Source organism: Haliotis cracherodii, unplaced genomic scaffold, assembly GCF_022045235.1.
Source record: "Haliotis cracherodii isolate W230 unplaced genomic scaffold, xgHalCrac1.p SCAF_17, whole genome shotgun sequence".
Lineage (NCBI taxonomy): Eukaryota > Metazoa > Mollusca > Gastropoda > Lepetellida > Haliotidae > Haliotis > Haliotis cracherodii.
This window is the reverse complement of record NW_027266272.1, coordinates 16,035,592-16,049,792: the sequence shown is the minus strand read 5'-3', so window position 1 is coordinate 16,049,792 and position 14,201 is coordinate 16,035,592. Positions and strand designations below refer to the sequence as shown.

The following is a 14,201-nucleotide window of genomic DNA, read 5'->3' as shown; positions in this document are numbered from 1 at the left end:
TGCTGACATGCCAAGGAATATATTCTGGATAAAACTTATTTTCGAACCAATGATCCTGTTTGACTAAGGAAAGGAATTGGGACACTCATGCCTTGTTTCTCTCAATATGTAATGACACACTGTATATCTGAGTATGCAAGACATCAAGACACCATCTGCAATCTCAGTTGCAATGAACCCTATTCCTTGTAGCTCCCGAGGAAGTACTTCCTACCCTGGTGCCCTCTGCTGGTCCTTCAGTAAATCCTACTGCTGCGCCCCAACAGTCCTGTGTGACAAGCACCTGGTCAGCCTGGGTCAACACCAACAGGGCCACAGATGGACAACATGAGTTCATGACCGATCAGCAGCTCACTGTGAGTATGGGCGATATTGGTCAGTCCATTCCAATGTATCTCCTGGTGTATTTGACAGGGTATGTGACGTAATTGAGAGGTTAAATGGGGTTTATGAAAGGGGTACATGATGTGTTTGAAATGGGTCCTTGATGAGTCAGTGGGTGAGTGGGGTGAGTTTAACGTTGCTTTGAAGAGTGTTTCAGTTATATCACGGCGTGTCAGCTTCATGTTATATTAGATTAGGAAGGGGCCGAGGCAAAATCCCCAAGCACGGGTATGGTGCTGACAAACCTAGAAACTGGGAGGCTGCATGACTTATTCAGGAGGATACATGAAGTATTTGGAAGGGTGTATAATGTATTAAAGAGGGTGTATAATGGATTTGGGAGGGTGTATAATGTATTTGCTGCCTTGTATTCCAGGAATTCTGTCCCGGTGGTAAGGTCGACAAGGTGGAATGTGAGACTGTTGATGAGATTCCATCCTACAGTACTGGAGAGATTGTGCAGTGTACAGTTGAAAAGGGCCTCGTCTGTAAAGACGGAGACAACGCCCCCATCCCCTGCAGTGATTACAGAGTCAGATACCACTGCGACTGCTCTGGTACGTTACACCTTACCGGTGGTGACAAATACTTCTCTCTAAAAAATAAAACAGCACCATTGCCAATATGAGTTTTAGATGTTACGATTACGTGTTATATACGTGACCTGATAAACAAAAGAAACAATTACCATTCATAGGCGTACCAACAGCTAGCCCAGGTCCAACCGGAAGTGGCCTCCCAACTGCAAGCCCAGGACAAGCCGTAAGTGGAACCCCAACAGCAAGTCCCGGAGTTCAACTGACAGCAAGCCCAACACCAAACATACCAGGTAAGTCAATTCTATATACCTTGACTAATTTTATTGGGGCCACGGGTGGTCCAGTCGTCTGAGGTGAGTTGTGTCCTTAGGCACGCCGGAAACCTATGACTGGGAGTTTTACCAAAGTGGTAAACGTCTAATACCAGCATCACTTCGGGATTTCCTCCCAACTGATGCTGACCCACCTTGATATAACTGGAAGAAAGTTGCAAGCGGCGTTAAGCCGAACTCCCTCACTCACTAACTCACTAATATTATGAACACACAACTTTGTCCTTCAACAACGCAAATGTGGTATCTCCTTCCCGCAGTCCCAATTGAAACCATCACACCGAGACATAACAAGACATCATGCTATAACCCATTCTCTCCGTATGTGCAGCTGGATGCAGAGAAGAAATGGGTATGGCAAACGGCAACATCCGCAACGACATGATCTCCGCCTCCTCCTACCGCGACGGCCTTCACTCCGCCATCAGTGCACGTCTTGGAGGAAACAGTGCCTGGTTGGCCGCCACTGAGAACAAGAACCAGTACATCCAGGTCGACTTCCTTGCTCCCAGGATCATTACCGGGGTCACCACTCAGGGCCGCCCGACGGCGCCCAGCTACGTGACCTCCTACAAGGTGTTCTACTCCTACGACGGTGCCAACTGGAATGCCTACAGAGAGACCAAGGGAGAGGATATGGTGCGTAAATGGGGATCAGGTTACTGCTTTGTGGTGGAATAAGGCTACAATAATTTATTTAGATTTTCATCCTAAGTTTCCAAGAATTTGATTCAGGCGGCTATGTTTATATAATACTATGGATGTCAATACCGTGGATGACATAGTCCACTCATTATAGTGTTCTCATCGGATATATATAATGAGAGCTTATTCACTATTAATGTATATTAGTCGCCAACAACAAGCAAATCTTCGAAAAGACAATAATTATTAAAAATGCCAAATAGTGGTGTTGAGTGTACACAAATACTCAGTTTATTTTTCATTGTCAGATGTTCTCCGGCAACTTCGACAACCTGACTCCCGTGACCAACACCTTCATGACGCCAATCCGAGCCCGCTATATCAGGATTAGCCCTCAGACATGGAGCGGCATGATCGCCCTGAGGTTCGAGATCCATGGATGCTTCGAGAGCTACCCAAGTAAGTGCTGCAGAGCACTTCTGTTATGTAGAGAAGGCACTGGTGCTCCAGTGTTCTGAGGCGCCGCCATCCTCTAGTGCAGAGTTGCGTCCCTTAGCTGATTTGATCCGCTGGCCGTGGAGTCGAATGGCAGGTTCATTCCGAATACGACTCTTGGTTTGTAAACACCATTACCAACGTGTTACAGTTGGAATCATAGGTTTTTTAAAGGTTAACGTTATTCTCTGTAACAAAATGATCATTATCGTACTGTAATATTTGGTCAAATATGCGTTCAAATAGACAAATAGAAGAAGAATGTAAAGAAGGTCCTTCAGCTGTTTTCACCTTCGATCAAGAGGTGTGTCACGAACATAATAGTTTTGTCTTCAGTTGTCTATAACCATGAATTTATTTTACTAGCCATGTCGCCTACACCAGTGAACCCCCTCAAACCAACCGCCTCTCCCCTGCCGGGCAGTTCCTCCACCGCTGTACCCCCACAAGTCCAAACAGTCACACCCTTCCTTCCAGGTAAGCATCGGTGTAGTAGCCTCGCGGTAATTAAAGCGTTCGTGTGATATGCCAAAAAAAACTTGGGTTGAACTCCAGTCATGAGCAAAATGTGTACAGCCAACGTCTTGATGCCACCAATGTATAGTTGAAATATGGCTAAAAGCGCCACAAACCATACTCACTCACTTATTAAATATCGTCATCTTTCTTAAGCCGGATGTGTTACCTGGGACAAATGGATCGATCTTGGCCACGTAACGCTTACATCTAATGGCGACCGCGAGCCAATCGAGGAGGTGAAGAAGGCATCATTAACATGTCAGCAGCCCATGAGCATCGAGTGCCGAACCGCCACACCCGACCACACCGCTTCCGGAGAGACGGGGCAGAAGGTTACCTGTAATCTGTGGGAAGGTCTCGTCTGTAACAACGCTGACCAGAAGGAACCTATGTGCTTTAACTATGAAGTCAGACTTGGCTGTCTGAAACAGACCCCAGAATGCTGTGAGTATTGACCAATGATCTATTTATTTGGGTCTTATGACAATAAGAATGTTTTCTGATTGATGAAAAAACTGGATTTGTAACCACTGTTCACCAAGACATTGATGACATAACTCGGAAAGGGGCCTATCTTATCCATCGACCTACTATTGTTCTTTCCCTATTGTTCAGGCACATATTAATTAACTTCCTTCTATATGATGGTGGGTTCAATTCTCGATTCGCCAAATTATGTCCCTTGGTTTGTCGCACAGGAACTCGTTATTCGTCAGTAAATAAATATATATACCCCCTATATGTAAGTAGAGACATATAGGGGGTATATATATTTATTTACTGACCAAAAACGAGTTCCTGTGGTTTGTCGGCATCATACCCTTGGCTTCACAGAGCCGTAAATACCGAAGCCCTACCTCACTTGACCTTCCACATTAAGCAGACACACCGTGACACAACTGAAATACCATTGATTGTGAACCCAACTCACTATATTCCATCTCTTCCAGTGTCTAAGATTCCCACCGCCACACCCACCGCCGGCCCATCCGTTTCTCCCCCCATCAACGTCATCCCCTGCTACACAGGAATGGACCTGAGTCAGTGCCCCAAGGAGGGATGCTCCAACGGCTACTACTGTGACGGAGTCCAGTGTGTCAAGAAGGCCGAGTGTCCGTGCATGATTGATGGTCAAGTTGTCCTGGTAAGTATCCCTAACTGCTTCCGTTGAGGCATGTTTTGAAATGAAACTGGATAAAAGATGATTCACTGAAGCGGACTTTGGCAAGGGAGTAAATTTCTACTTCCACTCCATCCACAGCCAGCATCTTAGGACACTTAAACGACATGATTAAATCAATCACATACATAGATCATGATTTAAAATTTAAATTTATCATCACAACCTTTCTGTGTGTTTCCCATTGGGAGTCCGTGGCAAATGAACTAAACAGAGGACTGGTTGGTCACAATATGAGACCGAGATGAGACTGTTGCATCGTATGCCAGACGGCGTGGATCGTTGCCCGTGAATTCAGCAACTAGTGTATCTGGTCTATATATTCGAATATTTACGATCCTCGTGGTTTAGATGGAATACTATGGCCTAAAGCATTATTCAGCATCACCACCTTGTTATATTTTATCAGACTGACATTGTCATAGACGATAATGGACATGGCTGTTTTCTGGGTGTATGGCTGTAGGGCTTGAGAATATGTAGCAGGTCGTGGAGGCATGAAATCTTTACCCTGGCTTGCTGACAATAAACCTCTTTGGTCATGTGGACAAGCCATCCGACCTTCGATCAGGAGGTCCGTGGTTCGATTCCCATCAAGGAACACGGACATTTTATGGCCGCTATATATGCATTATTCATTTCTTTGTCCAGCCTGGTCAAATCTCCCAAAACAGCAACTGTGACACCTGCCAGTGTGTCCATGGAGAGGTTAAATGCCTGCCCAAGACCTGCTCACCCTGCAAAGAGGTCAGTATCTGTAACTGGGAACTATAAAGATTAATGCTTTCTTTTCAATCGTTTTCATCACAACTTCGCATAACGTTAAGGCATAATAATATATATCCTTGTTTATGACTATATATCCAAAAAGTTTTAAACCTTGATGTCACGGTCTGAACATATATGACTGAAATATTTCGTATTTTTTCTCACAGGGTCTCTCAACCGTTTTGGATAAGGATACATGCGAGTGCGAGTGTGAGACATGCGCAATTGGAGACTTCCGTTGTGGAAATGGCCAATGCATCCCTCATTCTGCCAGATGTGATGGTGTCGCTGATTGTACCACTGATGAGTTCGAATGCAGTAAGTTATCCAAATATTATCTCGAGCTTTGCATTGCCTCGTTATTTCACAACAACATTGAGGAAAACATGTTCATCAATTTCCCCTGTTGGTGTCTCCAGCAACAATAATTATCGCAAGAATTTCTCACTGACGTGTCTTGTATGTTCTAGTGTCCACCCCTATCTTCACACTGCCGAGCACCCCACCACCGTCACCAACAATGCCAGGAACAGCTGCGCCAAAGTTGACAACAAGTCATTTCAACGACATTATCACCCCATCTGTCAAGATTGGTAAGTAATCGTACTTTATATATGTGTGTGAGTAAAACTTTATTTTGTACTCATAAAGAACCCCACTTAAAGAAACGCCCGCAGCAAACGTTTTTCACATTTTCAAGCAACTTGTTCAAATATTTTGATACTTTGATTAGAAAATATAGTTTCTTGGAAGCCACGTTTATTTCGTTGAGACAAATGTGACTATGACAGTGAGCTATGTGATATCATTACCATGTAGCTGATATAGCAAATATATCTGTTTAAGTAATTCCTGTATCTGCCAGCAAGGTGTAAAATAAATACCCATAATGTTACAGTGACAACAGGCATTGTGCCCAACACCACCGTCCACCTACCACCACACGTGCCTACTCCAAGTAAGTCGGATGGTTGATATAAACAATAATATACGTGTGTTGCCATTGAATTTGAAACAGATACGATTCCAAAAGAATACTCTTAAAAAACGAAACTATTTAGTAAGTGGTGTTTTTGTCCAGGTGTATCTCCCTTGTTTTCCAAACTGTTATCGCACTTTCCTCATTTGGCTTAAGGTTTGAGATTATTTTATTTTCTGTATCTGCTCTCACTAATCTTCTCGGGTTATCACATGATTACCAATACCATGACCACTAGAGACGACGGCACATAATCTGCTGTTTCAGCTGCCTGTGTCGATGTCAAGTGTTCTCCCCTTGTTCAGCCTCCACTGAACCAGGGTGAGGTCGCCAAGGTCATCAAGAGCCCGGATGGTTGCTGTGAGGAGTATCTGGTTGTCTGCGAGCCACGTCAATGCCCAACCATCTCCAAGGATTGCATGAAGCCCGAGGTCCTCACCATGGTCGACAGCGGCGAGAGGTGTTGCCCGGAGTACACTTGTGGTGAGTTTTCTGTTCCTGACGGACTCTCCGAATGATAAGTCAGTTAGAAAAAGAAATTCAACGGGGACACATTATATTTCCAAATGGTATAAAAACGGTAATTTGCAATCGTATAAGAAGGATGAGGGTTTGTGATGTCATTTCTTTTCTGTTTCAGTGTGTCCACCAAAGTGTCCAGTTCCTGCACAACCACCATGTGCTTTCGTAAGTTCAAACAACCATTTAGAGTTGTGACCAATGCCTGCAATGCTTTGTATGTTTCATTTAAAACAAAGCTTCGGCTGAAAGCTATAAGCGCTTGTAAATGCAACACCTCACCTGGTATTGGTCTATATGGCTAACGTTATGACACTGATTTGTTTCAGGGATCCCAGGTCGTGGACATCTTTGGTGGCTGCAACTGCACAACCAAGGCATGTGGTAGGTAAAATTAATAATACTTAGCAATCAGAATTATGTTTATACTTATTATTGTATCATTTTTTAACGAGAGTAAAACACCATTGATACTGAATATGTTCCCAACTGTAATGCATCGTTTATTAATAACATCACGATGTTTATGCTTCGTATTTCGCAGGAAAAAACAACTTCAATGCTTTGACTTGAAAAAAACAAAGGGTTGCACGTTCGGGGATTTCCAATGACATCAATTATTAGTTTTCTTGACAATAATATACTTACATTCCTGTTTATTAAATAAAAAGTATTTTCACATACTGGCGTCAAACCTATGTGGTTCTATTGATGTACTTGAACAGCAGGTTCAGGATATACTACAAATATTATTCTTGTCCCTCAGTTGCCGGCACTCCGAGTCCCATCCCCGTGGTGACCACGGCTGTCACCATCCCCGTCTGCAGATACTCAATGACCAAGGTTGTGACCAATGGTAAGGAGGTGGACCGCCCCAGGCCAGTCGAGGTGACCCACACTGTTGGCCAGCAATGGGCGGATGGCCTGTGCAAGACCTGCCAGTGTGTCAACACCACCAGCGGTACTGCAGAAACAACATGCCATGAACAACAGTGTCCTGCTTGCAAACTGGTTAGTGTCCTGACAAGTTCTTGCAATTGGTTATAGTGAAAGTTTACTCGAAGTCATAGGGACCGTCAAAACGTATCGACTTGTCCGTATTTTCGTGACAAGTGGAATTTCGATTTTAGGACATTGTGTTGGTAATTTTTGGGCCAGTACAATGACGTTAAACCGTTTAAACGATATATCGAGTTAATAGGATATCACCGTTTAAAGATTTCATTTGATTTTGATTAGTCTGTTTGCAGTGTCCTGATAGCTTGTTAGCCATGACGTGGTACAATGTGGACATATGTCCTGCTTGTAGCCTACTTGAACATTAATTAATATAAGATTCAAATGTTTATTCAAATTCGTCGTTGCCTTATTACGCAAGCTCGTGACACACAGACTGCGACAATGCATTAACACCGCCCTTTACATCCACAGGGAGAGGAGAGACGCACCACCGACGGCACCTGCTGTGGTGAATGTATGAAGACTGGTTGCGTTGACAGTGGCAAAGTTTACAAAGTACGTCAAGGCAACTTAAAAAAATACATCGGACATAATCAACAGGACACTTTTGAATCTTGTACTTAAGTGTAAACGTTTCAATAAAATGTATCTCATATCCGAACGCAGTTAAAATGTTCTATAGAATATATGAAAACTAATTTCCATATTTATTACTATATTTAACAGCAAGGGGAGAAGATCCCATCTTCTATGAAGTGTTTCGAGAAGATGTGTACAGTGGACATTATGACGGGCGACTTCATCCTCCAGCAGACCCAAATACAGTGTGAAAGTATCGACAAGTTGCCCGTGTGCACAGGAGTACGTATAAGAACTAAGTGGATGTATTAAGTGGCACTGCCAAAGCAGTGAGTTATAAGTTTTGGATGCATCGGCAATGTTCAAGACATATTATGGCGATAGACACCAGCATCAACTCCATCACTGTTCTCATGTGGGAATCGAACCCGGGTGTTCGATATGACGATCAAGTACTTTTACAAGCAAGCTACCCAACCTCCCCCTTGTAAAATAAGCACTATGTTATTAGATATGTCCATATATCCCTGGTGCCATGGGAAATTGAGTCAAATATTGCAATATCTATTCGTGTCCCACGTATTCAAGCGTCACTACGATCTCAAGTTAGTTTCGATATATAGAATGAAGTATATAGATGTAGAAATCCATGTATTTAATCCGTGTCCTTTGTATTCTGTGTTTGCAGAGCGAAAAGGCCTACGATTCTACTGGATGTTGTCTCAGATGCGTGCCTACAGGTGGGTGCTTGATAATGCCATACATGTAGTAATTGCAACGATGGGTCATGCCTGGATTAGCATGGTATCATTACAAAAGATTCGAAGAGCGTTAGGATTTGCATTGTTTGATTGTACCACTTTGTTCTCTCACAGTGAGTGAATGGGTTCCAATAGGATCTGCTTGAACAACATTCAACTGTGTCACATCATGTCACCAACACCATCATAAAATGAATCTTCAAAGTAGTAAATCTGTGATTCGAAACCATGACCAAGTGTCACTGGCAGAACATACATTACAGAGTCGAGTTGTATGAATATATCTAAAAACTGTCCTCGGACATGAAAATGAAACCAGGTGTATCCGAGACATTCGAGCATATCTTGGTTACGAAAGTCCATGGTCTGCTTCCAATGGACATAATATCAGTCACTGGTTTGTCTGGTCTTGTGTTGATTATTTAGGTCGCCATCATGTACCTGAAATATTGCTGAGTTTAGCGTTGAACAACAAATACAGCAAGCAGCTTATCGATTGTTTGAAACGTCTCCTTCCTATCACAAACTTGATTCATGTATTTGCAGATATGGTGCCAACCAACTCCTCCAACTCGGTATGCCAGAGTTGCACTCCCAGACTGATGTTCGGACAAGTCCAGCAATCCATTGGCTTCTTCAAGGTCAATGACAAGGGTGAGGTTTGCTCTAACGTGGAACCAATCCCAGAACTCAAGGAATGTGCAGGATATTGTGGCTCTACTTCAAGTTACACCTCACTCATGCGCGGCTTCGACAACAAATGCCTATGTTGCCAGCCAGCCAAGACGGTAGCCAAGTCTGTCCAGCTTGTTTGCGGTACTGGCAGGAAGATCACTAAGACCTACAACGTACCGGAAACATGTGGCTGCAGCGCATGCTCAAATGGAGCATAATACCAAACCCACTTCCGCTTAAGGCCTGTGAAAGTGACACAAAAGAGGTGCAATCCTCACCATTCCCGTGTGACAACATGACATAAATGCAAAAACTATTTATTCATGAACCTGTGATTACAATGCTCAAAATGATTTATGTTTAAGTTTTAGTCCCAAAATGAAACTGTACATATATATGTTATACATTTTCTGGAATGTGCAATGTTCTGAACCGTTTACCTGGACAAAAGAAAATACAAGTTGTTAATGTGTTCACCAATGAATATAATTGAATGTCTTACTAATGATATGTGCACTTTGTTTCAAGATGTTATACACTTATTTATTGCAAAATCATGGTGAGGAAGTCAATAAAAGCAATATTAATATACAAAATCTTTATTGTACTTTCGTAGGATAACCATACCATTGAAAACAAGTTTTATGAACACCCAGAATTGGAAGGCCATGTGTTGCAAAGCCCACCAATCAGATTAACAAATTAACTATAGTCATATGAAAAAAAGGGGCGTTCTTTAACTTATTTAATGTTATATCAATGAAGTAATAGATGCTCCACAAATCGCGACAAAGGGGAAGTGATTGTTTTATATTAAATAGTTAACAACCACCCCAGTTCACTAAAGAATTTTTTGGGGATCAGGTGTACGGGATTTTAGTCACAACTATACAACAGCAGAAATCAAGGATGCATAATGTGGATAGTTGGATGGCTCAACACCCGAAACACCCGTCCTAAAATATACATCATAACATATTTAGGAGATAGACATACTGTGTTTTCAATGTACAGCTACATGTAGGTCACCTATAGATTTAACCGCGCTAAAACTGTTAGTATCCATTCTACCATGGCTAAAAAAAACACGGACTTTTTAGTGCTAGCAAAAGTATTGAGTGAATCGGCATGGGTTGAGTCCAGTGTTTTGAGTGGGTTGTGGATTTGAATTAAGGATTCAATAACAACAGCCTTTAAACAAAATATGGGCTTTATATGCTCAGGCAGTTTGTTTACACCGTAATACTTCACTCGAACATATGACAGGCATTGACAGCATGTAAGCATGGCAACTTGGAAAGCTAACATGAGGTGGGCACCCCTGAAGCAAGCTTTGCAAAGCTTCGTTCTACAACGCGCGTCACCATTATGACGTCATATCGCTCATTGTGATGCAAAGATATGACGTCACAGTCGTACATAGAAAAGTGCCAAATTCCAAGTTCTCTGTTGTCCCCAAAACTTAAAACACATTCTTTTTGTTGATTTTTATCGTGTTTTCTACACGAAATATATTGCCACACATCCTTTGAATTTTGCAGTAAACGCACCCTGTAATTGTGGGTTTAATTATTTGAATACGCCTACTGACAGTGATTGAAAAAAGTACTCTTCTAGGAATATTAGCTTCCGCGTTGATGCAGCCGTCAAACCAGCTGTTTCAATCAGAGGGGGTTTATTGTGATTTTATAGCCTGTGGTTGACCAATCAGATTCGAGTAATTTCCAAATCCATGGTAGAATATGAATTTGTGTATCGCACTTTTCAGTTCATAACTGCTTAAATGCGCTCACAACATGATAGGTATTATTAATTCCCCGATTGTTGGATCATTGTCTACTCGATTGTAAATTTTGGACTCCCTTGGGAGTATTCAACCCATGCAGACTGCGCTTAAATGTTAACATTCACATCACCGTCTCCTACTACAGGTTACCCAGTCACTGCTTGGTGAACAGAGGCATAATTCAAACAAAATCACTTGTGTTAGGAGATACCACGTTTTACATGTGATTCAGTGTAGGGAAGGGCCGAAGACCTAGAAACTCTCAGGAGTCAACCTGCACGTGACAGGACAACAAAATGGATTTGCAAAAAATATTTTTTTCGGAACAAGTTTGTTTCAAATGTGACCAGAGATATGAACAGAACACTAGACAGACTTATGGCGACTAACAGACAGACAGACGAGAGACAAATATACGACCAGAGCGACAGACAGACGATTGGACACAGGCATACGACCAGAGCGAGAGTCAGGCAGACGACACAGATACACGACCATTGAGATAACCAGATGACAGGCAGAGATACGACAGACGACGAGACAAACTAACGGCAGAAGACTGACCAGAGACAGTCAGACATCAAGAGAGTCAGGCAGGCAACAGAGTTGCGATGCATCAACAAAGTCAGCGAGCCTGACCACCCAATCCTGTTACCAAGTTGCTGAAGACCAGCTTTAACTTGCACCTTCACGGTCACCGGTTCCGTATGGCCTCATACTGAATATATCCTTGTGCTGTGTTACTGCAATTCAGCACTCTCTTTTTCATAAATTGTTAGTTCTGTTATTACTTGTGTATGTATGCTTGTGATTCCGAGTTATTAAGTTCTGTTGAAAAAAAAGTACAGTTCACAAGAAACATAATTGTATCCATTACTGCTAAGATAATTACTTGTCCTACAAAGCATGATATTGCAATTTGTGTGGATACCACATGACTAAATGTCGCGTATCAATAGCAAATAATTATCAGGTGTATGTACAAGTAGATAATTGTTTGATAGCTCATGTGCTCTTGTTCCTACCGAATTAAACAAGGTCTCGCGTTCGGCGTTAAAGTCCATAAAGCACACACAACATACGCGGATCAAGACACGCCCACTTTTTAAAACATGCTATTAACGCTAATGAAGAAAAACTACACACCAATGTATCATTTTGCTGACGTTTAAAACAATTAAAACAATCAACCAAGTCACCAACCGTGACCATCCGATTCACTTATTCGCCTCACTCAACAAGCATACCTTTCCGCTTTCCAGGGTTCCCTACGGGAATGAAACTCGACCTTGTCAAGAAAAAGAGTCTGACCACCCGATTCATTTAGTCGTACAACAAACACAGCCGCTGGAGGTCAGTTCTGACCCGGAATCGCCAAGAGGTTGGAACCTGTGTGTTGAGATAGAAACATGTCGGAGTCGGCTTAATTTACGTGTTTTATAATCGCTGGTGCGTGATAAAAGATTGTTATACCCCGCACTGAAAATCATCATGCCAGCAGTTTATAATTGTCTCATTATGTCTGGGTAATTGGATAACGCAATGTCCTGCAGTGATAATGACACAGTGACACGGATAATGTGCCGCCTATGATTGCAGCATATGTAAATATCGGCAGACACATTAAGTAACATACTACTTATGTCTTTGATTTCGAAATGCATTTTAGAAATGCAGCCATAGTATTATTTTGGATTACGCTTTGAAGTGAAGTAAAAATTCGGGCACTTTTTGGTTGAGTCCCATTAATCGGCCACAAAAATTAAAGTCCGACAACTGGTTTTACTAGAAGGCATTGTGTATTCAAAGATTTCGGGCATGGGATACACTATCAGAGGGATGCTCAAAGTATGTGATCTTGACTACCAATTGTTGGTCTTCCATTATTGTGACTTGGTGGGTGAGATCCGGGACTTGGTTTATTGGCGATAAGGTGCCTCACTCTGTGAGTACGGGTTCGAATCCCGCTTGGGACTCGGCCCAAAATAGTACTAGAATTTGTACTTTACTGAGAAAGTGTAATCCAAAATATATCATTGTTACTTATGTCTCATAAACGCTGATAATATTGAATAATTATAAGACGTATGTATTTTCTTTAATTTGTTTTCCTCCCTGTGATAACAATGGTTGTCAAGATGATGACCACTTTATCTGGAACTAAGTGTTAACTTTGGTGCAGCAACTCTTGACCAGACAAAGCTGTGGTTGATGGTGTGAGCACATTGGTGGTGAGACAATCCTGGACGAGGTCAATCAGTGTTTGATTGTGTCAGACAGACAGACAGACAGACAGACAGACAGACAGTTTATTCAGTATGCAAGGCCATATGGCCCACAGTACAGTTCAGTTTTAACAGATATATAAAAATCAACGTGATCTTGAACATAGTATAATATATTCAGCTGAGTCTAACTACATGTTTCAAATACATTGCTAAAGATTTGATAACTTCTTCATTGGTCGAATTGAACAAATTGATCATCAATTGCTTGTCTTTATGTGTAATATCTAAATTAGGTAGAAACTTTAATCTCAACGTTTTATATTTCTCACATATAACAAGAACATGAAACTCGTCCACACAAAGGAAAATCCAGTATTAAATAATATGCATCTTACACCAGGCACCCCATTCGTTTTCCCTTCACCATCTAATTGCTTTAGCATTTTGAAACATTGAAATGGGTACCTGTGAGCTTCCTTTTTTAATTCTTTTTTTCCAATATTTAACAACACGCCGCTGGCTATGTACATATACTGCAGCGACCAGTTTTACCAAGTACTGCCCTATTTGAAGCATATTTAACAATGCATAAAAACTGCTTAAAATACAAAGTGTGAACTTTCTCAATGGCTTCAAAAATTTAATGCCCCATATTTACAACAAAATGGATAGAATTTAACCATCAAATGTTGAATTTGCTGTTGAAAATGAGATATATTTGTTTTCCTTGAATAATTTATAAACAGAAAACATTACCTAAGATGCCTGTAGCGCTAAGGTCTCACAAGCCTTGGACTAATTTAATCTTGAGGATATTAATAGTCCTAAATATGTATAATAACTTGCAACTTT

At 41.7% G+C, this 14,201-nt stretch overlaps 1 protein-coding gene across 1 annotated transcript in view; it reads left to right on the top strand.

The window, feature by feature from the left end:
• Nucleotides 1–9,916, top strand: part of LOC139464918 (mucin-5AC-like) — a 49,439-nt gene extending 39,523 nt beyond the window's left edge. Inside the window, exons 48-67 of the mRNA XM_071246518.1 lie at nucleotides 193–356; nucleotides 761–941; nucleotides 1,082–1,213; nucleotides 1,587–1,894; nucleotides 2,209–2,359; nucleotides 2,762–2,872; nucleotides 3,068–3,358; nucleotides 3,865–4,058; nucleotides 4,746–4,841; nucleotides 5,030–5,180; nucleotides 5,333–5,455; nucleotides 5,761–5,820; nucleotides 6,109–6,324; nucleotides 6,482–6,528; nucleotides 6,690–6,744; nucleotides 7,127–7,371; nucleotides 7,792–7,875; nucleotides 8,047–8,181; nucleotides 8,588–8,639; nucleotides 9,207–9,916. Coding sequence (XP_071102619.1) covers nucleotides 193–356; nucleotides 761–941; nucleotides 1,082–1,213; nucleotides 1,587–1,894; nucleotides 2,209–2,359; nucleotides 2,762–2,872; nucleotides 3,068–3,358; nucleotides 3,865–4,058; nucleotides 4,746–4,841; nucleotides 5,030–5,180; nucleotides 5,333–5,455; nucleotides 5,761–5,820; nucleotides 6,109–6,324; nucleotides 6,482–6,528; nucleotides 6,690–6,744; nucleotides 7,127–7,371; nucleotides 7,792–7,875; nucleotides 8,047–8,181; nucleotides 8,588–8,639; nucleotides 9,207–9,553 — 3,143 coding nt within the window. The 3' untranslated portion in view covers nucleotides 9,554–9,916. The remainder of the gene's footprint in view (nucleotides 1–192; nucleotides 357–760; nucleotides 942–1,081; nucleotides 1,214–1,586; nucleotides 1,895–2,208; nucleotides 2,360–2,761; nucleotides 2,873–3,067; nucleotides 3,359–3,864; nucleotides 4,059–4,745; nucleotides 4,842–5,029; nucleotides 5,181–5,332; nucleotides 5,456–5,760; nucleotides 5,821–6,108; nucleotides 6,325–6,481; nucleotides 6,529–6,689; nucleotides 6,745–7,126; nucleotides 7,372–7,791; nucleotides 7,876–8,046; nucleotides 8,182–8,587; nucleotides 8,640–9,206) is intronic.
• The last annotated feature ends 4,285 nt before the right edge of the window (nucleotides 9,917–14,201 follow it).